The 27,013-nt window shown below is 48.1% G+C and overlaps 1 protein-coding gene across 5 annotated transcripts in view; it reads left to right on the forward strand.

The window, feature by feature from the left end:
* RGS3 (regulator of G protein signaling 3) overlaps positions 1-27,013 on the forward strand; it is a 128,746-nt gene that overhangs the window by 74,447 nt on the left and 27,286 nt on the right. Inside the window, exon 1 of one of the 5 annotated variants that reach the window (XM_024762169.1) lies at positions 19,401-19,506. The exons of 3 other annotated variants lie outside the window; for them this stretch is intronic. In XM_024762169.1, coding sequence (XP_024617937.1) covers positions 19,438-19,506 — 69 coding nt within the window. In that variant the 5' untranslated portion in view covers positions 19,401-19,437. One more of the 5 variants, XM_024762170.1, reaches the window with a different exon arrangement.

A 27,013-nucleotide genomic window follows, 5' to 3' on the forward strand; every position in this document is an offset into this window, starting at 1 on the left:
ACCTGTTTTCCAGTCTCTCCAGCTCTCCACCCTCCCCTCCTCGCTGCCCGTCTGGCTGCGGAGAGACTGCTTTCTTCCCACCTTCCTCTTGGCCTCAGTCATCTTGCTATCTTTGTTTGTTCTTAAGGAAGATAGCACAACCTTACCCTCTATCTTGTCTTGACCTCATCTTTCTTCAAGCCTTTCTCTGTATAGGGCCACTGTCCTCCAAACTGTTCCCAGATCCTTGGTTTAAGAGTAGAATAATAACAGTAGGTAATTTATAAGTGAGCGCTTAGGCCATGAACCTGGAGCAATGCCAGGCTCTTCACCTACATTGTCTCTTTAATCCTCACTACAGCTTCGTGAGGTTCTTTGTGGTCCTTACACATTTACTCTCATTATACCCAATTGATATAGGTAAGGACGCTGAGTCTTTGAGAAGAAACTTGCCCAAGGTCACACAGCCAGTGGGTGGCTTGGATTGGAACCTGGCTGCCCAGCTCCAGAGCACTGGCTTTGGATTGCTCTGCTCTCCTACTTTTCAGCAGTCACAGACCATCCAAGCTGGGAGGGGTGGGGAAGCTGAGCAGTCACACTTCCCGCTCCAAGACCATCGTGGGAGGCCATGGTCCCAGCCTGCTTCTTAAGGCTCGCCCTCTGCCCTCCTGCTTTGTGCCCACAGCTCGGCCGTATTGGATTATTTTCCTTCTCTGAATTCCCCACGCATGTTCGTGTTTAGGCTGTTTCTTCTGCCTAATGTTGCCTGCCCTCCTCTGCTGTTCCTGACACATACAGTCCTCAGCCTTCAAGCCTCCCCTGAGACACCTTTCTCAGACGTGCGTCAGAAGCCACTGCTTCCCCCTCTGTATTCCACAGTGTTTTGTTCATCTTTAGCACAGTGAGTTAGGCAGATATGTCTCACCTGCAAGACCGTGAGCTCCTTGGGAGCCAGTGGAGGTCAAAGTTTATTTATTTCTGATTCTGTTACTGCCTGGTCCTTGGTAGGTGCTCAGTAGATGTTGTAGAATTGGATTGGGCCATGCAGTTCAAGCCTCTCACGTTCTGGAATCTAGACGAGGAAACTGAGGCTCAAAAAGGGGAAGTGACCTGGCCAGGTTCATGGGACAAGGTAGTGGCAGAGCCAGGACTAGAACGCAGGTCTCCTGCCTTGCTTGGCTCAGAGCTTTTTCCATTGCACCTCGGCTTTGTAAGACCAGAGCCTGGATCCCCACTTGGTCTTAAGCAATCCAATCTGGCCAGACTCACTTCAGGGTTATAGATGCCACCATATCCACACTGACTTCTGGGCATCCTCTGAGGGAAGGAGACCCTTCTGAGACCCAGAACTGCTCCTATGGTTCTCTTCCCTGGGTTTGTGGAGCTCCCTTCTCACTGAGCTCCTTGCCTTCAGAGAAAACCAGAGTAGTATTCTGAAGATCTTGGTTCACATACTGATTTTGCTTGGAATTCACTGAGGGACTTTGGGCAAATTACTTGACTTCTCTGATCATTTGTTTCTTTACCAAGAAAAATGAGGGAGTTGAATTTAGGTGATCTCCAGGAGTCATCTTCAAAGCCTCAGGACTCTAATAACAGGTTAAAAGAAAAAAGAAATCAGACATTTTGGTCTTCACATTGAAACAAGAGTGTATGTGTGTGAATATATGCAAGTGTTGTACGTGGTTAATATTCATCATGTACTTGAGACAAATAAGTATACGTATGAACCTTATACAGGAAGGGGTCCTCCTCACAGGCACTCAGATTATAAGCACAGCCCTGCTTCCTCCCAGCCAAATGTGCCTCCTTCAGGCTCCCCCACCAGGGAAAGTGGCAAGGAGCTTTCAAACCTAGAATCTTCCCCTGGCCCTTCTTTTTTCCTGCTCACTGGACTCTTGTTTTAACTTCACATATACAAGTATACACATAGGTTCTTTAATCGGACTCCTGGTCTATGGCATAAAGCTAACTTTCAATGGAAGTAGTGAGAATCTGTGTGCAGTGCCTTTAGTTTCCAGTGTGGTCAGAAGTCTCCTTCAGACTCTTCCCCAGCAGTTGCCACAGACTTTTTCATTGCCTTTAATGTATATCTTCTTTTGCTCAAACACTACTCAGGGTAAATTTTCTAAAACAGTGTCTTTTAAACGTTAGTCGTTTTCCATTTTGGTTAAATTCTATCACAATATAGGTTTCTGCTGTTTCTCCTCGTGGGAGAAAATTAAGTGTTCAGTAGGCTAGCCTAGGAAGCTGACCACCATTTATAACACAATTTTCAATGGGAAAATGCATTCTGAGACCCATCATCAACTCTCAGATGATTTGGGAATACAGCTCAACACACACCACAAAGCAGAGAATATAATATTTGTTTCACGAGTGACTAGAATTTTGATAGAACCACAGAATCTTTGAGTGTGGAACTGAAAAGCCTCCTCCCTCCCTCACCAGGATCAATCGATTAACAAGCTGATTTGTAGAAACCAAGACCAAGAGAGGGGCAAGAACTTGGCCAGGGGCACATAGTTGGTGCTAGAGCTGGAACTAGGACCCCCCGCTCAGCGCTCCCCTTCAGCGGCCTTTGAAGAGTCTGCCAGGTTGGGGACGGGGCGGGGCACAGACTGTCCTAGAGACACTTGTCATCTCACTTGGCTGTGTTGTCATTAGGAAAAGTAAGTCATCACTTTGGGCTGTCTAATGGAAATAGTGAGAAATAGCCCTGCTAATGGTGTGGGGAGAGGTTGTCTAGTCGGCTGGCTTGTCTATAAATTCCCCACGCGTTCTTGCTGGAGCAGAATGAATGGGGCTGCTGTGTTTTACCTGGAGCTCTGAGCAGGGCAGGGCTGGTGGAGACGCTCCCAGTTCTAAAAATAGTAGTGGGATTGGAGCTGAGGGGAAGAGGAAGGGGCTCCTTCGGGAGCTGGGTGGGACGCCTCACCCCCTTCCTCTTCCTGCCGGGCCCTCTGTGAGGAAGCACCATCGATTCAGAGAATTTAGATCTGGGAGGGTCCTGGAGCCACCAGCCGTCACGGCCCCTCCTCACACAGAAGAGGAGACCCTGGAGGCCCGCAGTGGGGAAAGGACTGGCCAGCCATCCCCAGCCCAGGGCGAAGGTCCCAGATGGCAGGCTGTTTTCCTCCTGCTTTTAGTAAGGCGGCAGCAGGCCGGGCGAGGTTTTCTCTCCCTACCACTGGGAGCGCACAGGGCCTGGGAACTCCTGGGGCCGGATGTGGTTAGGCTTCCTGAATGTCGCCCAGCAGGCGAGGAGTCCCTGGCTAGTCTGCCCTGAGCCCTGACCTCAGCCAACTGGCCTGCCAGCGCCACGCCTTCCCCTTGCCGTTGTCCCCACCCTTGCTGATTTGTCTTTCTGTCGCCCCCTAGACTGTCTGCAGGGAGGGAGGACAAGGGTCCGCATAGAACCAGCCTGCAGGACAGAGGGCCTAGTGGCTTGGGACCTTTCTCTGCCCATCCCCAGGAACAAGCAGGGGCAGCTAAGGTAGAGGCAGGGGCCTGATTCAGAGGTAGGCAGGCCAGGGGCCAAATCCCAGCTCTGCTTCTCACTAGCTGTGGGATTACTGGCACGTTACCTAGCCTCTGTCAAATGAGACAAGGACATCTCTCTCACAGGGTTCTCCTCAGGAGTAAGGGGAATGGTCTGTGCAAAGTGCCTGGTATGTAGTAGGTACAGACAGCCCTCCGTATCTGCGGGTTCCGCTTCCACAGATTTAACCAACCGCAGATAGAAAAAAAAAAAAAACATTCCAGAAAGTTCCAAAAAGCAAAACTTGAATTTGCTGAGCTGGTGACTATTTACATAGTATTTCCGTCGTACAACTATTTACATGGCATTTACATTGTATTAGTATTATAGGTAATCTAGAGATGATTTAAAGTATATGGGAGGGATGTGTGTAGGTTCTATGCAAATACTATGCCATTTCATATAAGTGACTTGAGCATCCCTGGATTTTGGTATCTGCCGGAGGTCCTGGAACCACCCACCTCCCAGCACACAGGATACCAAGGGACGACTGTGCTTAGTGGCAGCTGTTATTGCTAGATCAAGTGTGAACATGTGCTTGACTCTGCAGCCCCCTTCCTTGGCCCTCCACCCATGAGGGCATGGCAGGTGTGGGTTTTTTTGTTTTTTTGAATGCAGTTGACTTTTGTTGTATTGTTACAAAAGTAATTCATGTTTATTATGAAGAAAACATTTAGTACAGTTGAAACAGGAGAAGGAAATGTTCACCCTTCATCCCAACACCCAGAGATAACCACTGTTAACATTTTGGGGCGTATCCTGTCAGGTATTTGTTTATACACACATGTACGTTTGTGTGTATAAACAAATTGCAAATTGGGGTTGCCCACGCACACAGTTTTCTGAGTTGCTTTTTTCCATTTAACAATGTAGTGTATCCACATTTCCATGTCAATAAATGTGCTTCTACAACATCATTTTTAGTGCCTATAGAGTATTTCATTGTGTAGATGAAACAGGTTTTATTTTTAAAAATCTCCAGTAGGTCAACATAGGTTGTTGACAATATTTCATTGTTACAAAAACCTGAGATAAAAAATCTTTATAGCTATATCCCCAGCATCCAGTGTACATCTTTGACCCACCACAAATACTTGTTGATAAATGAATGTTTTGTTAGAATAAATTCCTGCTACTAGAATTTCCAGATGAAAGGGTATATATTTGTAAAAAAGGCTCTTGATACCTATTGCCAAATTACTCTCCAGAATGATTGTACCAATTTATAATCCCAGTTAAGATTGACCAATTCATCCTGCTTTGCCCCAGACTCTCCCTTTTTAACATGACAAATCTTGCTTCCTGGGATACCCCTCAGTCCCAAGCAAATTGATACAGTCTGGGTAAGAGACCATTTCCCCACACACTCACCAACACTGTGCATTGTTACATTTTTTAGTAGGTTCATTTCTTTGAGTACTAGAGATGTTGGATGTTTACATGCCTTTCAGTTATTTACGTTACCTCTTTTGTGAGTAGCTTGTTCAGATCTTTTGCCCATTTTTCTGTTGGGCTGTTTATAGTTTATTAATTCACAAGAGCTCTTTATAAAATAAGGATATTTGTATATTAACCTTTTATTTTTTTAAACTATAGATGTTTCTGATTTATAGGTAATCATATCTGTAAATTGCTTTGGTGGCAGCTTTATTGAAGTATTATTCACAAATCATACAATTTATCCGTTTAAAGTGTACAACTCAATGGTCTTTTAGTATATTTACGGACTTGTGCAACCATCACCACAGTCAATTTTAGAACATTTTCATTATTTCCAAAGGAAACCGTACCCTTTAGCTATCACCCACCCATTTCCCCATCTCCTCCAGACCTACACAACCACTAATCCACTTTCTGTCTCTATAGATTTGTTCTAGACATTTCCTATAAATGGAATCATGTAATATTAAGTCTTTTGTGACTGGCTTCCTTCACTTAGCATGAGGTTTTCAAGGTTTATCCATGTTGCAGCATGTATCAGGACCTTATTCTTCTTATGGTGGAATAATGTTCCATCGTGTGGCTCTACCACATTTTATTTATTCAGTCATCTGTTGATGAATCTTTGGGTTGTTTCCACCTTTGGACTGTTATGAATAATGCTGCCATAAATGTTTGTGTACAGGTTTTTGTGTGGACGTATGTTTTCATTTCTTTTGAGTATATACATAGGAGTAGAATTCCTGGATCAAATGGTAACTCTTTTTAACTTTCTGAGGAGCTGCTAGAATCTTTTCCAAAGTAGCTTCATGATTTTACCTTCCCACCATCAGCGTACAAGTATTCCGATTTCTCCACATTCTCTCTAACACTTGTTATTTTCCTGTTTTTTTAAAATCATAGCCATCCTAGTGGTTGTGAAATAGCATCTCATGGTGGTTTTGAATTGTGTTTTTCTGATGACTAATATCATATTTATAAATTTAAAAAAATATTATTTTGCCTTTAGTGTTGTGGTATCCACCCCAGGGTTATACAATATTCACTTCCCCCCACACCTTGAACTTTATGGTTTTATTTTTCAACTTTTAACATTTAGTCTATCTGGAATTTACTTTGGTATATGGTATGAGCAAAAATGCTTTTCATTCTTTCCAAACAGTTATTTGTTCCAGTGCTTTTACATTATGTTAGGATAAGTATCCTCTCATTACTCTTTTTAAAAAAGAATCCTTTTCTCACATATTTGTTCTTTTATTTTTTTTAACATCTTTATTGGAGTATAATTGCTTTACGTTGGTGTGTTAGTTTCTGCTTTATAACAGAGTGAATCAGTTATACGTCTACGTATGTCCCCATATCTCTTCCTTCTTGTGTCTCCCACAAAGCATCGAGCTCATCTCCCTGTGCTATGCAGCTGCTTCCTACTAGCTATCTATTTTACGTTTGGTAGTGTATATATGTCCATGCCTCTCTTTCGTTTTGTCACAGCTTACCCTTCCCCCTCCCCATATTCTCAGGTCCATTCTCTAGTAGGTCTGTGTCTTTATTCCTGTCTTACCCCTAGCTTCTTCATGACATTTAAAAAAAAAATTCCTTGTATATGTGTTAGTATACGGTATTTGTCTTTCTCTTTCTGACTTACTTCACTCTGTATGACAGACTCTAGGTCCATCCACCTCATTACAAATAACTCAATTTTGTTTCCTTTTATGGCTGAGTAATATTCCATTGTATACATGTGCCACATCTTTATCCATTCATCCGATGATGGACACTTAGGTTGTTTCCATCTCCAGGCTATTGTAAATAGAGCTGCAATGAACATTTTGGTACATGACTCTTTTTGAATTATGGTTTTCTCAGGGTACATGCCCAGTAGTGGGATTGCTGGGTCATATGGTAGTTCTATTTGTAGTTTTTTAAGGAACCTCCATACTGTTCTCCGTAGTGGCTGTATCAATTTACATTCCCACCAGCATTGCAAGAGGGTTCCCTTTTCTCCACACCCTCTCCAGCATTTATTGTTTGTAGATTTTTTGATGATGGCTATTCTGACTGGTGTGAGATGATATCTCATTGTAGTTTTGATTTGCATTTCTCTAACGATTAATGAATATTTGTTCTTTTAAATGCAATTCAATATAATTTTATTAAGTCCCCACCTCCTCCCTGCCTCTCCCCACCAAATCTCATTGAGATTTGCATTGTAATTACATTTAAAATTATACATCAAAAAGGGGAGTTTTGAAGTCTATACAACACTGTCTTCCCATCCAGCAATAGAATTATGTCTCTTCATTTATGCAAATCTTCTTTTAAGATTTCCGAAGTAAAGTTTTGAAAAAAAATTTCCATACTGGTCTTGCACATTTGTTGTTAAACTTATTTGAGGAAATTGAAAATTTTTATTTATATTACAAATGGGAATATTTATTTATTTGCATTACATATATTCCTTGATATACTTGTACAAAACTTGTACAAATATATCCTAAACATTGCTGAGCTGAATAAAATAAAGAAAATCTCCCATTCTCCAAGCCCTTTCCGCATTGATAGCCACTGCTGTAAGTTTGGTGTGTTTCTCCAAATATTTTTTCCATACACATAAACTTAGCATATCATATAAACCTTTCACATCAGTCTTAAAAGTTCTCCCTCTTTCTTTTTATTTAAAAAATTTTTTAAATTAATTTTTATTGGAGTATAGTTGATTTACAATGTTGTGTTAGTTTCTGCTGTACAGCAAAGTGAATCAGTTATACATATACATCTATCCCCTCTTTTTTAGATTTCCTTCCCATTTAGGTCACCACAGAGCACTGAGTAGAGTTCCCTGAGCTATGCAGTAGGTTCTCATTAGTTATCTATTTTATACATAGTAGTGTATATATGTCAATCCCAGTCTCCCAGTTCATCCCACCCCCAACCCCCTTGGTATCCGTAAGTTCTCTACATCTGTGTCTCTATTTCTGCTTTGCAAATAAGTTCATCTGTACCATTTTCTAGGTTCCACATATAAGCAATAGTATATATGACATTTGTCTTCCTCTTTCTGACTTACTTCACCCTGTATGACAGTCTCTAGATCTATCCATATCTCTGCAAATGGCACTATTTCGTTCCTTTTTATGGCTGAGTAATATTCCATTGTATATATGTAGCACATCTTCTTTATCCATTCCTCTGTTGATGGACATTTAGGTTGCTTCCATGTCCTGGCTATTGTAAATAGTGCTGCAGTGAACATTGGGGTGTATGTATCTTTTTGAATTATGTTTTTCTCTGGGTATATGACCAGGAGTGGGATTGCTGGGTCATATGGTAGTTGTATTTTTAGTGTTTTGAGGAACGTCTATACTGTTCTCCATAGTGGCTGTATATAATTATTTGATTATTAGTGAGGTTGGGCTTCTTTTTACATTTATTAGTCATTTATATTTCTTCTTCGGCTCATCAGTTCATATCATTTGCCCAGTTTTCTACTGGGGCATTTGTTTTATTTGTAATATTAGAATATTAACCATTTGCTTATTATGTAGGTTACAAATATTTTTTCCAGTTTATCATTTATCTTTTAACGTTATTTATAGTATCTTTTATCATTCAGAAGTTAACATTTTTTAATAATCAAATATTTTTGTAGTCAAGTCTGTTTTTTGAGGGTAGGGGGCTATACTTTCTGAGGCCTTTTCCTCTCCAAAATTATAACGAATATTCTTCTGTATACTTTTCCAGTACTTTTAACCTTTTATGTTTTACATTCATATTTATTTATTTATTTATTTGCGGTATGCGGGCCTCTCACTGTTGTGGCCTCTCCTGTTGTGGAGCACAGGCTCCAGAAGCGCAGGCTCAGCAGCCTTGGCTCACGGGCCTAGCCGTTCCGCGGCATGTGGGATCTTCCCGGACTGGGGCACGAACCCATATCCCCTGCATCGGCAGGCGGACTCTCAACCACTGCGCCACCAGAGAAGCCCTACATTCATATTTTTAATTCATCTGCACTTAATCTAGTGCCTGGTGTCAGATGGAACTCTCACTAATTTTTTCCCCAAGTGGTTGACCAATTTTTCCAAACCTATTTTTTTTTTAATGAAACCTTCTTTCTTTCTTTCTTTCTTTCTTTCTTTCTTTCTTTCTTTCTTTCTTTCTTTCTTTCTTTCTTTCTTTCTTTCTTTCTTTCTCTTTCTTTCTTCCTTCCTTCCTTCCTTCCTTCCTTCCTTCCTTCCTTCCTTTCTTTCGTTCTTTGTTGGGTCTTCGTTTCTGTGCAAGGGCTTTCTCTAGTTGCAGCGAGTGGGGGCCACTCTTCATCGCAGTGCGTGGGCCTCTAACTGTCGCGGCCTCTCGTTGCGGAGCACAAGCTCCAGATGCACAGGCTCAGTAGTTGTGGCTCACGGGCCTAGTTGCTCCGCGGCATGTGGGATCTTCCCAGACCAGGGCTCGAACCTGTGTCGCCTGCATTGGCAGGCAGATTCTTAACCACTGCACCACCAGGGAAACCCCAAAACTATTTTTTTGAGTTATCCTTCCTTTACTCATTTATCATAGACCAAATTTCCACACATTGGTGGGTTGATTTTTGAATTCGCTTGTTTCCCTCATTTATTCGTCTATTTCTACATCATACTGACACTTAATCACTGTAGCTTCATAATATGTTTTAGTAGTATTAAATATCCCAAGGCTAACTTCTCATTATTCTTCTGTAAAATTTCCTCTGAAGTTACACACCCTAATTCTAGTCTGCTGGTGATTTTACCCATATCTTTTTCACCAACGTATTTCAATATCAAGAATGACACCCCCAAAATCTACAAACAATAAATGCTGGAGAGGATGTGGAGAAAAGGGAACCCTCTTGCACTGTTGGTGGGAATGTAAATTGATACAGCCACTACGGAGAATAGTATGGAGGTTCCTTAAAAAACTAAAAATAGAACTACCATATGACCCAGCAGTCCCACTACTGAGCATATACCCAGAGAAAACCATAATTCAAAAAGAGTCATGGGGCTTCCCTGGTGGCGCAGTGGACCGTATGCTAACACATATATATGGAATCTAAATAAAATAAAATGGTTCTGAAGAACCTAGGGGGCAAGACAGGAATAAAGACACAGACTTAGAGAATGGACTTGAGGACAGGGGGAGGGGGAAGGGTAAGCTGGGACGAAGTGAGACAGTGGCATGGACATATATACACTACCAGATGTAAAACAGATAGCTAGTGGGAAGCAGCCGCATAGCACAGGGAGATCAGCTCGGTGCTTTGTGACCGCCTGGAGGGGTGGAATAGGGAGGGTGGGAGGGAGACGCAAGAAGGAGGAGATATGGAGGTATATGTTTATGTATAGCTGATTTACTTTGTTATAAAGCAGAAATAACACACCATTGTAAAGCAATTATACTCCAATAAAGATGTTAAAAAAAAAAAAAAGAATGACACCAGATCTACAATAGCATGTCCTCATGTCCTACAACCTATAATAAGCTGGCCCATACTTCTCTTTGCTCTTCTCCATGACTCCTAGGTATTGCTGAAATCATCTGAAATTTTATTTCTGATTGTTATTATTCTTAAACATTAGTTCTATTGCATTTTGAGAATCATTTACTTAAAATTGCATTTAACTTATCAGTGATGTCATCCATAGTTAAGTGTGTAAATGTTTCTGGCTTCATTGCTTGCCAGTGTCTTGTATCCCACAGCATCTTTTTCTTGACTTCTAGATTTTGATTCATTTTGGTTTGGAGAGCTTTCTTGAGTAAATTTTTCAGAAAGGATCTGTGGGTGGCATACTTTCTTAGTCTTTGTAAGTCTGAAAATATTTGCCCTCATGTTTGAGTCATCTTTTGCTTGAGTAGTGAATTCTAGGTTAATAGTCCTTCTCCCCCAGAAACCTGAGAGAAAGGCTCTATTGTCCCAGCATTTGGTGTTGTAAGAAGTGCAGTACTCACTTGATTTGCTAAAGTTTCTTTATGGAAGCAAGCAGGATTTCTCTTTCTAGTCTTTGGAATTTAGAAATTTCCCCAGATTATTTCTAGTTGTTTGCTCTCTTTTGGTAATTTTTCCTGGTACTAACTAGGTAAGCCTTTTTGGTCTGAAGACCCAAGCCTTCCCTTAGTTCAAGGAAATTTTTTACTGATTTTTGGAATAATTTCTTTTCTATGTTTTAAAATTTCCTCTTTTTGGATTTCCTACTACAAATAATAATACCACCTAATATTTATCAAATGTACTTTCCTTCTGCTGTAATATGCAATCTGCTTAACACTGTTGTTATTATTCCCATTTTATAGGTGAAGAAACAAAGGAACAGAGAGGTTAAATAGACTGTACAAGGTCTCACAGCTAGGAGGTATAGTCCATGATCCAAACCCAGGCATCTGACTTCAGAACCTGTGTTCTTAGCTACTGAGCTATACTCCCTGCCTGTCAGAACCAACCTCCAGACTTGACCCTGACCCTGACCTCAATACCCTTCAGTGCAAATTTGAGTGTTGACAGCTAGGGACTCTATAAGCAGTAGGAGAAAACATAGAGATGCTAGAATGAAGGAGCTGAAAGAGATTGAGAAACTGAGGACCAGAGAGGAGCAGAGATCATCAGAGGTTCTCCAGTGAATTCGGAATTGGGAATTTTCCCCTCCCCGCTTTTCCCTCTGTTCAGCCGTGCTCTTCAGGCCTCATCTCTGTCCCTGGTACTACTGCATGGTCTCCTGGTGGGTCTCCTGGTTCCTACTCCTGTTCCGTTAGTCACCCCTCTAAACAGCAGCCAAGATGATTCTTCCTATAAAGCAGACCCGGTCACCTTCTCACGCTGAATATTTGTTGAATGACTGCATGAATGAAAAAATAATTCCAGAGTACCTATTGTGTGTCAGACACTGTGCTAAACACTGGTGATTCAGCACACATTAGGCAAGAATCTTCCAGTTGCAAGTGACAAGAATCCAACTCAAATTAGCTTCAGCCAAGAAATGGAATTTATTGGATTTAGGAGGGTAGCCTTCAGGCATAGCTGGATTCAAGACCTTGAGCAATGTCACCAAGAACTGGCTTCACCCGCTCTATCTCTTGGCTCTACCTGCTTATGTGTTGGCTCACTCCCTTAGTGATGGAAGATAGTTGCCAGAAATACCAGGATGAAGGCCTTGCAGTTTGACTCCCTCAATCATTTCAGCAGTAATCCTGGGTCTGAGTCTTATTGGTTCAAGCTGGATCATGTGCCTATCCCAGTCACTGAAGACAATAGGATGGGATAAAGTGATTGGCTCTGGCCTGGGTCACATGGCCATCCCTGGAGTGGGAGATGGGTCAGTTCCACGTGAATCACCTGGTTTGAGAGTGGGGGAAGGACAGGTGGTTCCTCAGATGGCAAAGAAGCACAGATAGAAGCTGGCCAGGCAAATGTCCTCTACTTTGTGGTTCATCAACCAACATAGTTCTCATCTCCATAGGGCTAATTAATAGTCTAGTGTGGTAGAGGACAACTGGAGGAAAGACAGACCCCAACCAAGTATGAACAATATATAATGAAAAGATGACATTTGTGACAGAAGGCCCAATGAGGGCACCTACTGGGAGGATCTGCTCAGGGACGTGAGGCAAGGAGCAGGAGCTGGGATGTAGGAAGGATCACTCTAGGTGAGGACCTTAAGGTAGACCAGTGTGCGTGGGGGCATGAGGGAGGGGAAAAGGAAGCACGAGGCGAGCTGGAGGAGTGTTCAGGGTCCGAGAGGCTGTTTAAGGAGTCTGAACTTTATCCTGGGGCGCTGGGAGCTCTGTGTTTGATGTGTGTCATAGAAAGCTCACGGCCTTGTCGATGAGAATGGCGTAGAGGATGGCAAGGCGAGAGGTAGGGAGCAGTTAGGAGGCTGTTGCCCTCACCCTGGGAAGAGGTGCTGGTGCCTTGGACTAGGGTGCAGGGAGCAGGGATCGAGAGCTGAGAGATCCGCATGATGTGGGATCTGCGAGATCTGGTGATGAGTTGGATGGGGGGAGAGTTTGGGATAGGGATGACGCCCATGAGTCTGGTTCAGGCAAACAGGTGATTGGTGGTGCCATTCTCTGAGCTGGCAGCAGTGGAGAGGGAAACATTTGGGTGACAGGATCATGAGTCCCACTGTAGGTATGAGTGCTGTGTTAGAGGCCTAGTTAGTGAGTTCTTGTGGAAACAAGGACATTTTTGACCAGAGCTTCCTAAATCACCTGTGGTGAAGAGCCTTATACTTTTGTTAAAACACACACTGTATATGATATCTCATGCTGGTTTGACAGCACCCGAACTAGCCTTATAAGTATTCAATCAGACCAGTCCATTGTCTTGCACTTGGATGTCATGGCAATGTCAAGTTGCTACAGAAGTTTCCAAACATTCTTGATTTTGCTGCTTATCTTGTTGTAAACCAGTAACAAGCAGTTCATGGACCAGTGCATCCTGCAGACCGCATGCTGGGTGGCACTGATCTCGTCCAACCCTAGCACCCATTTTAGAGACAGGGAAATTAAGGCCCGAGGAGGGGACTGGCCTTGCCCCAGGTCCTGCAGAAAACAGCAGCAAAGCCAGCATTTCAGTCCAGTCTTTCATCCGCTGACCCTCTATTTTGGTGACCCAGCCTTAGGCCCAAGAGTCCAAGCAAGGGCTGAACTCGGGGGAGTCCGGGGGTGAACTGCATTTAGCGGCCAAGGTCACAGGGCTGACTTCCACATCTGTGCCGAACACTTCCCAGGAACTCCAGTAGTCAAGACGGCCTGACCCTGGAGCTGGCACAAGCACATTGGGTCGAGGATTGCTCCCCAAAGCCTGAAATCCCAGGCCAGTGAGTGGCTGGTTGGACTGGGGCCAGGAAAGGAGATGGTCGTGGCTCTTGGCCATCCTGTGCCACTGCGGCACCCAAGGTCAGGATGATGCTTGGTGGCTGTGATGCGTGCCCCAGGCCAGCGAAGGTTCTCAGGACCAGCTCTCCGGGGGGACTTTTGTCTACTGGCTTTTGCTGCACGTGGGCTTCCCCTGGCTGTCGTTGGGAGATGCAGTTCCCATGAGCAGATTGGGGATTGTCCTTGCTGCCTGAAGTTGCTGAGGAAGAGGCACATGTCAAGGGCGGAGACATTTGGGGAACATGAATTAGGGCAGGGAATACAGCTTAAGAGCATACACCTTGGTGCCATGCTGCCTATCTTGCCATTGCCTTTGCCATGCAACCTTCCTGTACCTTAGTTTTCCCATCTGTAGGATGGGGATGATGATAGTAGCCTGTTGCTCAATAAATGTTAGTGATTATCAGCTATTAGTAGAACTGGACACCATGTTAGGCTCTCATCTATTAGACCCTCAACAGATATTTTCACACTTAACATTACTCTTTTTTCTTTTTTTAAATACATTTATTTATTTATGGCTGCGTTGGGTCTTCATTGCTGCACGCAGACTTCCTCTAGTTGCAGTGAGCAGGGGCTACTCTTTGTTGCGGTGCACAGGCTTCTCATTGCAGTGGCTTCTCTTGTTGCGGAGCACAGGCTCTAGGTGTGCGGGCTTCCATAGTTGTGGCTCGTGGGCTCTAGAGTGCAGGCTCAGTAGTTGTGGCACACCGACTTAGTTGCTCCTCAGCATGTGGATCTTCCCGGACCAGGGCTCAAACCCGTGTCCCCTGCATTGGCAGGTGGATTCTTAACCACTGTGCCACCAGGAAAGTCCTAACACTACTCTTTTCACCAACCCACTCAAGGTCAATTCTGTCCTTTGACAGATGATAGCAGCAACAATGACAACACAGCAACAGGCCCTCCATATGCATGCACTATCTCATTTAGTCTTCTGCAGGGCCCATTGAGGCAGATGGTAATAGCCCTATTTTACAGATGTGGAAACCGAGACTCAGAGACATTAAAGCGACTTGCCGAAGATGACTCACACTCAGATTTTTTTAGGCTGCAAAGTCTGTGCTCTTTCTAAATACCACTGACAGAACCTAATCCTTTAGTGAGAGGACCTTGTGGGGCCTGGGACTGACTCTTGAAGGGGAGGAGTGAAACTGGGGCGCTACTGGACACCCATCTCTGGCCTCATTTTAGGGATGGAAGACTGAGACGAGTAAGGGGGAAGGGACCTGCCCTGGGTTCTGCAGACTACAGGCCAAAACTCTCCCTGGGTTTGAACCTGAGGATGGATGCCTGCTCTGTCCTACTCACCTGCACTCCACTTGCAGCACGTGCCCCCGAGAACAAGGCAAATGCCCCCAGGAAGAGCCAGGAGCATGCCCTTAGCAAGCGGTGGGAGACTGTGTCCCTTGCCCTGCTGTTAGGGTCGTAGAGGCCAGAACGTGGCAGGACAGTTCCTGATTAAACATCAGCACCAGAGTCAGCTGTGCCCACCCTCCAAGTCAGATCCCAGGAGCAGGCTGCTTCCCTGCCTGTGTCCACAGTTCCGAGCACAGGCTCCGGCACATAATAGGAATTCAGTAGTTATCGAAATAACCAATAAATGTTTCTTGGCCTGCTCTTCTATGGGGATGGCATTTCTGCATGGAGACTATAGACCCCAAAACCAAGGCTGTAAGACCCAATGAGTCTTAGGCCCAGAACTTCCTAAGTGGGTTAGCAGATTCAAAGCTTGGGCTGGAGGGGCATATGCAGATACTTCCACAGTTCCCCTGGGCCGCCCAGGGCCTTTGCCCTCTTCTGCAACAGGGTGGGGCAGGGGCAGGGCTCTGTAGAAGTCGGGGCCAGTGTGTCCCGGCCCTGGCTTTCATTACCCCCATCACCCAAGCACAGGCCTGGCCCTTTCATTGTCCAAGGTAGTGAAAGCCTGAGCAGCTGCTGGTGGGGGCTGGGGGTGGTCTTAGTCTGTCATAAGCTCTGGAATTCCTGGGACCACACCTCCCTGGCTTTGTGCCCAGTTTCTGCCATAGTGGCATAGCTCTCCTCCCCACCCTGGAATAAAATCCCAGTGGACTTTGGATCAGGGAAGCTCATTAAATAGCTTTTGGCAGGTACCCTCCTTTTTTTGAGGAGGGTATTGCCAAGGCTCAGTCTCCCGCAGGTGGAGTCTGCACGGGGAAGGAAGGTGGGTGGGTTTCCATCTGTGCAGGGTTCATGATGGGGTCTTGCGAACGCAATTCCGAGCGGACCAGGCTTAACACAGTGGAGGCAGTGAGGGAAGACAGATGGAGCCTTGCTGCGGTGCAGCTGCAGGGAACGGCCTGTCCGGGGTGTCTGGGCTGTATCTTGCTGCTGCTGCATCTCCCTGGAGCCTTGGGCTCTGCCTGGGGGTGCTGCTTCTCTTAAAATGGGAGGTGCACATACACTGGCTCCCTGCTAACCCTCCCTGGTCCTAGCTCTGGAAGCTGCTGCCAGCTTGCCTGAACAGTGAGACGTTTGCCTGCACGGCTGGGCTGCATAGCCAACTGGCTTCTCAGTATGTAGCTGGAGGGCTCTGTCCCATGGCCACCCTGTGCAGTGGTGCAGGGCACAGCGGATAGTGGATTGGGTTTGATCTGTAGCTGTGCACTTACTGGTGACCTTGAGCAGGTTTCATTATCTCTCCGGCTCTGTTTAACTATCTGTAAAATGGGGACAGTAGACATCATATCTGATAAGGTTATGAAGATTTCATGAGTCAGTAATTGAGAAGTGCTCTGAACAGTGCTGACATGTACTGTCAAATAAGTGTTTGTTAAATAAAATATGGAGATCAGTAAATGGGGCCCAGGCTCTGAGGGCCCAGGTGCTGATCCTGTGGCCTGTGGGCCACCTGGATCTCGCTGTTCCCTAGATCCCAAGTCCTCCTGTACTGAATAGCACCATCATTTACGTAGGTCTGAGAAGCATTGGGGTGCAACAGGAGGAGCACTGGACTGGCAGTTAGCAAGCTCTGGTCCCAGCCCTGCCTCTCAGTTGCTCTGTTTCCTTGGGAAAGTCACTAACCCTCTCTGGGCCTCAGTTTCTCTGGCTATAAATAGGGAATATTTATAGAGTAAAAGATCTCCAAGGGCCCTTTCGGCTTAGATAGCCTGAATAACAGTGACTCTCCTGTCCTGCCCCAGGCTGTACACTGGGAGGGTCCACATGCTTTGTTGATTTGTGTCTGGAGCTATGGAGAGGCAGTGGGCAGTGGCCGCCTGGGCTCCCCAGGCCCTAGATGCTCTCCTAGCCTGGCCTGGCCTGCTCCTGGGCCTCGGGACACTGCACTGCTGTGCCCTTTCCTCATTGTCCTTGTGGTCCAGAGTATTGATGAATGCATTCTGGATCTGTTCTGGACTCAGTGCCCTGGGTTGGCAGGGCTGCTCTGGCACAGTGTCTAATGATGGGCTGGCTAGTCTGACTGTGAGCCTGATGTCTGTCTCCATCACTAAGCTGTCGGCTTGGCGAGTGCAGGGCCCCTTTCTGCCTGTTCTCCACCGCATCCCCAGGGCCCAGCACAGAACCTGGCACGTAGTTGGTGCTCCGAAACTGTTTGTTGATTGAGAGGTGAACACTCAGCTGAACTCAAGGACTTCTCTCATCTCAAGGAACCTTATATTCAGGCTCTCCACCCTAAGGAATCTTCTCCTAAGCACCAGAAATTCCACCCTGGGAACCATCAGCCTCCCATTGGAACTGGCCGTCTCCTGAGACTCACCTCCTTAGTTTCCCAGGACAAGAATGGGCCCTGTTTCCCAGGAACCTGCAGGATGAGAGCCTTCCAATCTGGAGGGTTCTTGGGCCCTGCAAGGACTGCCTTGGCTCTGCCCCCAGGGACAAGGCAAAGTGTTGATTGGAGTAGTAAGTGCCCAGCTCAGATGAGGGCTGTTCCGAGTTGACCCTAATAAAGGATGTTTTCTTATGTCAGCATGCGTGAACATGCTGGTATGTGTGAGAGAGACAGGAATAGAGAGTCAGAGACAGGGTCAAGGAGGCAGGCAGAGATAGACATTCAGAGACTCTGAGACTAGTACAGGGAGACTAAGAGGCAGAGGGACAGCACTTCAGCCTAGGGTGGCCGAGGCAGGGTGAGGTGGGAAAGGAGGATAGGGGCTCCTCCTGCCCCATTTTTTTCTGGGCTGACATCCAGGTTGCCTGCCACTTGGGTGGTAAGCATGTTCAGGCTGGAACTGGCTATGGGACAGACACCCCTGACCTGAGCCCCAGGCGCAGCCCAGGGTGTGTTTGTTGAAATCAGACAACCAACGGCAGCAGCCGTAGCCTCAGCATCAAACAGCTTTGCGCTGGCAAGACAGCTTCCTGTGGGGCTGCACAGTGGTTTCGAGTGGGCACCCTGGAGCTGGACCTACCGGTCTTCCGATCCTACTGGTCTTCAAACAGCAAGCTGTGGGCAGCTTCCACTACCATTCCCTACGCTGGATTCTTCATCTGCAAATAGGGTAATACTAGTACCTGCCTCCCAAGGTGCTGATGAGGATTAAATGAATTAACGAAGGCCAAACTCTCAAAATAGTGCCTGGCCCGGGATCACTGAATCCTCTGTTAACCCCTCAGGTGGGTAGGTCAAGGGTTGTCAGCCCCATTTTACAGATGAGGAAATCCAGGCTCAGAGATGGGCAGGGACTTGCTCAGCGCACCCAGTCAACCAGGGCTGGAGCTGGGGCCTGAGCTGGGGACCCTTGCCTCCCAGTCCAGTGCTCCTCCTCTGCCCCCCGCGGTCCCTCTGTTAGGGACCTCTCCTTCACTTGTGATCCTGACTCTTGGGCTGTTGTAACATGCTCCTCGCAGCCACCGTCCCGGGGGGAGGAAGCCCCAAGCTCTGTGTCCATCTCTGCTTGCCCGGATTTGGCACACAAAAGTGCTAAACAAAAACGTGTGTTGGGCTGCACTGATGGTGCTGCTGGGAGATGACTGAAGCAGCCGCTCCTCCGGCCCTCGGGGGCGGTGGCATTCTTGGAGTCAGTGCCGGTCGGTTGCAGGACCCTGGGTTAAATTGCAGCCGCCCACTGGGACGAGAGCAATGTGGGGGTGGGAGGGCGCTGGGAGGTTTCCATGATTGGCTCCGTCCTGGTCCTGCCGGAGAGCCAGAGCTGCGGCTAGTGGGGTCGCGCTGCCCCAGCTGGGGGAGCCCTTGGGATGTGTGTGTGGAACAGCCGGCTGGGAATCCCAGTGCCAGGGAATGCTGCTGTGAGCCATTGATGCCTCTCCCTCCAGAGCGGCACTCCGGGGGGGCCAGCCCCAGGCCTGGGGACTGATGGCAGGGGAGCCAGGGCTGGCGTGTATGAGCCTGTAACCCAGGAGCCGTCCGGGCCCCTTGCAGGCTGAAGGACGGGGAGGCCGAGGATTCTTCCTCGAGACATCCCGGACTCCTTTTCAGATGAAAGTGTCTTGGGAAATTACAGAGTTTTCTATTTGATGGAAGAAAGAAGTCCAACCTCTCTCCAGAGTGGCGGCAGCGGGCTGGACAGGGTGTGTGTTTGGGAAGCGCACTGGAGGAAGAGGAAGAGGAGGCGGGACGAGTGATGCAAGGTTTTGAAAAAGCCACCTAGATGTGGGAGGGGAACCTGGTCATTTGGTTCAGCTTTTCCCGGCAGGTATCGCGCCCCTGGGGACCTTGGGTAAGTCCATGAATAGCCCTGCTGACACAAAGGAGCTCTGTCTGCGGAAGGCAGCCGCTTGACGCGCCACCAGGAGCTGCCACAGCTGCCCGCCCGTCCGCCCGCCCGCCGGCCGCTGGGCGGAGCTGGGCGGAGACCCGCGCGGGCGGGCGGGCTGGCAGCAGCGGCATCCAGGAGTCCCCGGGTCCCTGCCGGAGTGTGCTGGGTAGGTGCCTCGGTGCCAGGGTGTGTGTATGGCGGGCGGGGGGCTCTTGTCCAGGGCACCCCGTGCCCCTGTTTCTATTGTTTCTTCCCCAGGGCAGCCATTGGTAGGCATGTTGCAACCAAACCATGTGTGTTCTGCTCTGAGATAGCTGTGTGTGTGTGTGCGTGTGTGTGTGTGTGTGCGCGTGTGCGCTTGTCTGTCTGTCTGTCTGTCTGTCTCGGTGGGTGGGTGGGAGCCTGCAGGGCTAGGGGCATGCTTCCGCTGTGTGCTGCTCCCACTTCAAGGCTGGTCAGCTGGCTTTTCTTTCTGAGGGAAATGAATGTTTGGTGAGCAGAAGTCCGGCCACTGCATAGGGAGGGAGCGCTCAGCCAGCGGTGCTGGCGATCTTGTCAGGGATGCTGACCACACACGAGGCACCAGGATGGCTGTTCTTGCCTAGTTCCATGAGGGGAAGGAGGTGGTCTCAGGGGCTGGACTTGGAGTGGGGTTGCATCTGATCCTTGCGGCTTCGGCTGTTATGTTCACTGGAAGTACAAGCAGAGATGCTGTGCCTCCTGAGCCTCTTGGGAAAGGTCTTGCACCTGCCCCTTTGGCTCCTGCTGAGACCCGTAAGGAAGGGGATAATTGTTAGGGACCTGCTCACCCCACAGAGCAAGCCGCTGTAAGCAGACAGAGGCCAATTCTTTTATCAACTTGGAGGCCTCACATCTCTATGCTTGTCCTGGGGTGTCCAAGAAGAACCCTCATGCCCTGGGACCTCAGGGCTGAGGAAAGCCCAGGTCCAGAGAGGGGAGGGGCTGTGCCCAAGTTCACACAGCAGGTCTCTGGCCAGGATCAGGATGGAGGACGTCTGTCTCCTGGAACAGTGAGGACAGGATATGTGGGTGCCGTTACCCTGAGCTCAGCTCTGAATGTGGTGTTCCTGGCTTGAGATGCCTGGCTAAGTACAGGGCCACTGGGCCTCTCACCAAAAACCTGCGGCATCTCGCTGCCCTCAGGCCTCATGGCTGGGGGCTGTCTGGCTCCCCTCTCCAGGTGGCTGGAGTGCGTGTATCTCCTGGAAGGAAGGAGCTGCATTGTCTGACCCGCCAGGGCCCGCGGCATCCCAGCCAGGGCACTGTGGCCATAGTCAAAGTTTCCACCAGGGCCACTTGAGTCCTCCACGCCCAGCCAAGGGGCACCTCCCCTCTTCGCCAGCCCTAGCACGTGGCAAGGCTTAGCCCAGGGCGGGCCCTTCGGGGAGCGAAGTTCCGCAGCAGGGCCTGCTCCAGGCCCGGGCTGGCATCTCCTGCAGCGGGGGGATGGTGAAGATGGAGGCAGCTGAGGTGACTGACCCCCTGTTGGGGAGTCTCTTTGAACCAGAGATCGTCGATGGGACTTCTGATTATAAGGATCTGGTATCAGTGAAACCACCCCAGCCCCTAGCCTTCTTGCCTTTGCACGTGCTGTTCCCGCTGCCTGGAAAGCCCATCTCTTCTCTTCTCTCCAGGTCTTAATCCTACCCAGACTTCCATGACTAGAGCAAATACTGCAGCTGGAATCTGTCTGTCCCTTGGTGGTGGTACCCAGTGTGGTTGCTTCATGTCTTATTCATGTAGGATTTGAGCCTTACTCATCCCTTGGTCCCAAGGGCCCAGCCTGGGACCTGGGGCATGATAGGAAAGGGCTCAGATGGGTTTCCTTGAGGACAAGCTCTGACGTCCAAGTCAGCTCTTTCTACCCATCTCCTAGCTCTACCTGGCAGACAGTGGGCACTACCAGCTTGAGGCCTGGCGAAGAGTCCCTTTGGAAGGGCCCTAGTTTCTGCATGGCAGGGTTGCTTCCACAGAGCCAAGGGTTTGGGGGATGGGATTTTTGATAGGAGACAAGGCAGGGAGAACCTTGGCTTCAGCCTGGTGGAGGCCACAGGGAAAGCTGGGCTGGGATCGTGCTGGGCTGGGTGGTGTGGTGTCCACCCCGTGGCCTGGGCCACAGAGGGTGGGAGGGGCAGCCCCAGCTAGTTTGAACGCAGTGCTCCTGGTCCTCTGCACAGACTGCAGCAGCTTGGAGCTCAGATTGGGCCCTGTTGGGATGGTGCCAACCAGGGTGGTGGATTGCAGGGTTGGGGGAGCGTGCGGTTCTCAGCCAGTGGTCTGCCTGGCTCCCCCAGAAGAGGCGCAGCTGAGGAGGGAATGCCCACACCCCGCTGGGTTCCTAGGAACGCTGAGAGCCCCTTCCTGTTCAGTCTCCCAAGGCCCTAGAATAGCTGAGTCTGTTTGCCTTCTGGACAGATACGGGACTGAGGCAGGAAAGGAAGGATTTGCCTGAGGTTATGTGCGACTCAGCAGCACAGCAGGGACAAGAACCCAGGCCTCCGGGTCCCCCACCCAGGTTTCTCTCCGTCACACCAGCTGGATGACTCAGAGTCCTTGGCTTTCACCTTGATGCTCCCTTTTTGGGGACTCCCTTAGTGACACATTCCTTCCCAGGACCGTCGCATTTACTAGCGAGAGCCCGGCTCTCCTCTGAAAAAGCAGCGTGTGCAAGTAAAGAAAGCCCTGGCCTGGCCAACAGGCTGGAGACTGAGGCACAGTCTGGTCCCTGCTCACTGGATGATCTCAGGCAAATCTGCTTTTTTTCTCTGGCTCAGTTTCCCCTTTGGAGCAACCAGGGACTGGACCAGGTATTGCCTGGCCCCTTCCAGGCATCCAGAGAATCTTCCGTTCTCTGCAGACCCTCTCCTCTTCCTGGGTTCCGAGAGTCATTGGTCAAGGCCAGTGTCCGGCTTCTCAGGGAAGTGGCCCCCTACCTGTTCCTCAGGCCCTTCTGGTCAGAAGCCTTCTCTTGCAAGCTGGAGCCTGGACCAAGGCTGGGAGGTTTGTTGTTGTTTGTGGAGCCAGGCCGTTTCCAAGATGTCATTGCTCAGGGAAAACCGTCATTCCTCCGAGGGATAAAGAGGCTGCTTATGGCTCAGCCTGGAGAGGCTGGAGCCACTCACGGCAGGCCAGCCAGGCTCGGCCCCTGGGAGTCGCCACCTTTGCCTGAACAACCAGCTGGGTGGGGGCAAGATTGGGAAAGGGGTGCTGGGGCCACGAGCCGCTTGAGAGATTGGAGCTTCCAGGCACGGAGGAGAGGAGAAGGGGTACCAGGAGACCGTCTTCCTCTGGCAGTGGGCCAAGGTCATCACTCCAGACGTGTGGAGAGTTGCCAGGTGTGCCCTCTGCTCCAGATGGCCCTGGGCTTCTCCCCTCTCCCTCTGCCACGGGCTGGCCTGCCCGCACCTGGCACTGGGGCTCAGGCTGCTGCCGGAAAACTGTCAGCGGCTCCCAACTTAGAAAGGTGGGGAGTGCAGAAAGTTATTTGGAACTGGGCACGCTCTCCCCTACGTAGCCAGGGCTCTCTGTGGTATCCTTGGTTATCTCTTGGTGGGGTTAACCTCGGGCTGATAGCAGAACTCAGACACTCGGGGCAGGCTGGCAGAGGGTGGGAGGCATGGGGAAAGGCAGAGGAAGAGCTGGGCAGAGCCTCTGGGAGCCAAATGGCTGGCCACAACCTTGAAAAAAGGCTGGAGGCAGCCACGGGGAGAACCCTGGAATGGAAGGTGGCGTGCCTGTCCCACTCCTCTAGTCAAGGGTTGTAACTGTGTCCGCGCAGAGCTCCGAAACCTTCACTGCTCACACGTCAATTAATGAAGTTCCCAGTTGATTCAAACAGCGGCTCTGTAAGTGCTTTCTCTGCCTGTCTCCCTCCCTTCCCTCCACATGTGTCTAACACCCACTATGTACGGTGCACTGGCCAGGTACTGGAGGTATAGGTCCGATCTTTAATCTAGTGCCAGGGATGAGCATGTAATGGATGGTAACAAGACAGCTTTGGCAGGGAGACTCGTGGAGAGGGAACCCTGGGGAAGCTTCCAACCCAGCCCAGGAGACCCTGCAGGAGGTGAGACTGAATCCGGATGCACAGATGCTTGTCCATCGAAGGAGGAGATCTCCATCCCAGTCTGCCCACCCCTCTAGGGTGTAGACATGATTCCTGCCTGACCATAGAGATTGACTACGTGTGTCCATCCACATGCTGCGGCTTATCGCAGTGGTGGCCGAATAATGTTGTATGCAGGTGCATGGGCTCTGGACTTGAGGGCAGGCTCTCCCTCTCTACAGTTGGGTGCCCTTGGGTAAGACACAGAAACTCTCGGTGCCTGCATTTCCTCAAGCAAGGGCCCAACCTCACTGGGGTAATGAGATGAGGTGTGTACGCAGAGGGCTGCGTGCGTGCTGACACTGAGGCATGGGGGCAGCGGGGGCACCCCTGGCACCTTCCCTTACTGGTGGCTGTTATTGAATGAGATGATGTGGGTGAAGCGAGGTGTTCGGCATGGAGTCTGACGCTGAGCGAGCATTTGCTGAATGGGAGGTGACACAGCAGCTTTGGGGCTGGGAGGGAGGAATCAGCTGGAATGTGCTATCAGGCCCTAGGATGAGGGCTTTTAATTGCTTTTGAAATAAACTTTTATATTGAAATGTAAAAGACAGCAAGGGTAGAAGTATGTAGCCGATGAATTTTCACAAAGTGAATAAACTCTCCAGGTCAAGAAACAGAACATTCTAGTACCCTGGGAAACTACCCCGCCCCTGGCCGCGCCCCGCCCCGTCACTGCCACCTCAAAGGGTAACCCTTTTCTTGCCTTCTCTCACTGAGTAGTGTTGCCTGTTTTTGAATTTTGTATACGTGGAATCATTGAGTATGTATTCTTTTATGTTGACTTCTTTGGATCAGCATTTTGATGGTGAATCCTTCAGTATGATTGTACTCAGTTTTATTCCCTTCACCCCCACTGTGTGTGGTATTTCACTGTGTGGATATAGGTGCCCCAATTTATCCATCCTATCATTGATGGACATTTGGGTTGTTGCCAGTTGGAGGTTATCATGAATAGCACTACTATGAATATTCTCATACGTGTCTTTTGATGCACCGTAATATACTTTTCTGTTGGGTAAATACCTAAGGTTTACGATTGCTCAGTCATAAAGTTGTATATAATTAGCTTTAGTAGATTCCACTGTATAATTTTCTTTTTTTTAACATCTTTATTGGAGTATAATTGCTTCACAATGGTGTGTTAGTTTCTGTTTCATAGCAGTGAATCAGTTATACATACCCACATGTCTCCATATCTCTTCCCTCTTGCATCTCCCTCCCTCCCACCCTCCCTATCCCACCCCTCTAGGTGGTCACAGAGCACCGAGCTGATCTCCCTGTGCTATGCGGTTGCTTCCCACTAGCTATCTATTTTACATTTGGTAGTGTATATATGTCCATGCCACTCTCTCACTTTGTCCCAGCTTACCCTTCCCCCTCCCCATATCCTCAAGTCCATTCTCTAGTAGGTCTGCATCTTTATTCCCATCTTGCCCCTAGGTTCTTCTGATCTTTTCTTTTTTTTTTAGATTCCATATATATGTGTTAACATACGGTATTTGTTTTTCTCTTTCTGACTTACTTCACTCTGTATGACAGTCTCTAGGTCCATCCACCTCACTACAAATAACTCAGTTTTGTTCCCTTTTATGACTGAGTAATATTCCATTGTATATATGTGCCACATCTTCTTTATCCATTCATCTGTTGATGGACACTTAGGTTGCTTCCATGTCCTGGCTATTGTAAATAGAGCTGCAATGAACATTGTGGTACATGACTCTTTTTGAATTATGGCTTTCTCAGGGTATATGCCCAGTAGTGGGATTGCTGGGTCATATGGTAGTTCTATTTTTAGTTTTTTAAGGAACCTCCACACTGTTCTCCACAGTGGCTGTATCAGTTTACATTCCCACCCACAGTGCTAGAGTGTTCCCTTTTCTCCACACCCTCTCCAGCATTTATCGTTTCTAGATTTTTTGATGATGGCCATTCTGACCGGTGTGAGATGATAACCTCATTGTAGTTTTGATTTGCATTTCTCTAATGATTAATGATGTTGAGCATCCTTTCATGTGTTTGTTGGCAATCTGTATATCTTCTTTGGAGAAATGTCTATTTAGGTCTTCTGCCCATTTTTGGATTGGGTTGTTTGATATTGAGCTGCATGAGTTGCTTGTATGTTTTGGAGATTAATCCTTTGTCAGTTGCTTCATTTGCAAATATTTTCTCCCATGCTGAGGCCACTGTATGATTTTCTCAAGTGTGACACCAACACACCCTTTTCAGGCAGCATAGGAGAGCACCTGTTGCTTCAAGTCCTCACCAACAGAACTGGCATTAGCTATTGTGATATCTGATTGTGGGTTTAATTTGCATTTCCTTGATGACTAATGAGGTTTAGCACCTTTTCGTATGTTGATTGGCCCTTTGGATCATCTCTTTGTGAAGTGCCTGTTCAAGCCTTTTCTCCAGTTTTCTATTGGATCCTCTTATTGATTTGAGGGAGCTTAAAAAATATTCTGGATATGTGTTCGTTGTTGGATATGCACGTTGCAAATATGTCCTCCCACTCAGTGGCTTGCCTTTTCACTCTTTTCTGAAGAATAGAAGTTCTTCATTTTAACGCAGCCCAACTTGTCACTCTTTGTCTCTGTGGAGAATGCTAATTGAATCCTGTTTCTTTGCCTATTACAAGGTTGTAGATATTCTGTTGTGTTGTCTTCTGGATGTTTTATTGTTTTATGTTTCATATTTAGCTCTGAAATCCACCTGAAATAGATTCTTATGTAGGATGGACGTAGAGGTCAAGACTCATCTCCTCTGGGTGGATATCCAATTTATTCAAAAGATCATCCTTTCTCACTGTCGGTCCCTATCACCTTTGTCAGAAATCAAGGGGCAATAGGGTGAGCTGAGTTTTGAAGGATGTGTAGGAGTTCACCAGGTGCACAGAGGAGGGGAGAGGGTTCTGGGAGGAAGTACAGTGAGCACAGATTTAGAGGTGCCTGAGAGGAGAGTGTGCTTGGGGAACTACCAACAGTTCAGCCTGGCTGGAGGGAAGAGGGGAGAAGTGGTGTGGTGGAAAGGCCGGTTGGCAGGGACAGGACACACAGGGGAAGGAGCTGGGACACCAGAGGGTTGCGGTGGATTTAAGCTAGAGGGGAGTATAGTCAGGTTCGTATAAGAGAGATGAGAGACGGTCCCATGACAGGAGGATGAGTTTGGAGCCTGCTGTCAACCCAGACAAACCCAGCCTTGACATCCCCCTCAGCAGAGACAGAGCATGTCTTCTTCAGGGAGGCAGTGGCAGAGGTAGCAGTGTGCCTGGGGCCTTGGAGGGTGGCCTTTGGCTGCAGGTTTGCGGCTGAGTCCGGTGGCCAGATATACATTGCAGTG

Source organism: Neophocaena asiaeorientalis, unplaced genomic scaffold, assembly GCF_003031525.2.
Source record: "Neophocaena asiaeorientalis asiaeorientalis breed wild unplaced genomic scaffold, Neophocaena_asiaeorientalis_V1.1 scaffold78, whole genome shotgun sequence".
NCBI lineage: Eukaryota > Metazoa > Chordata > Mammalia > Artiodactyla > Phocoenidae > Neophocaena > Neophocaena asiaeorientalis.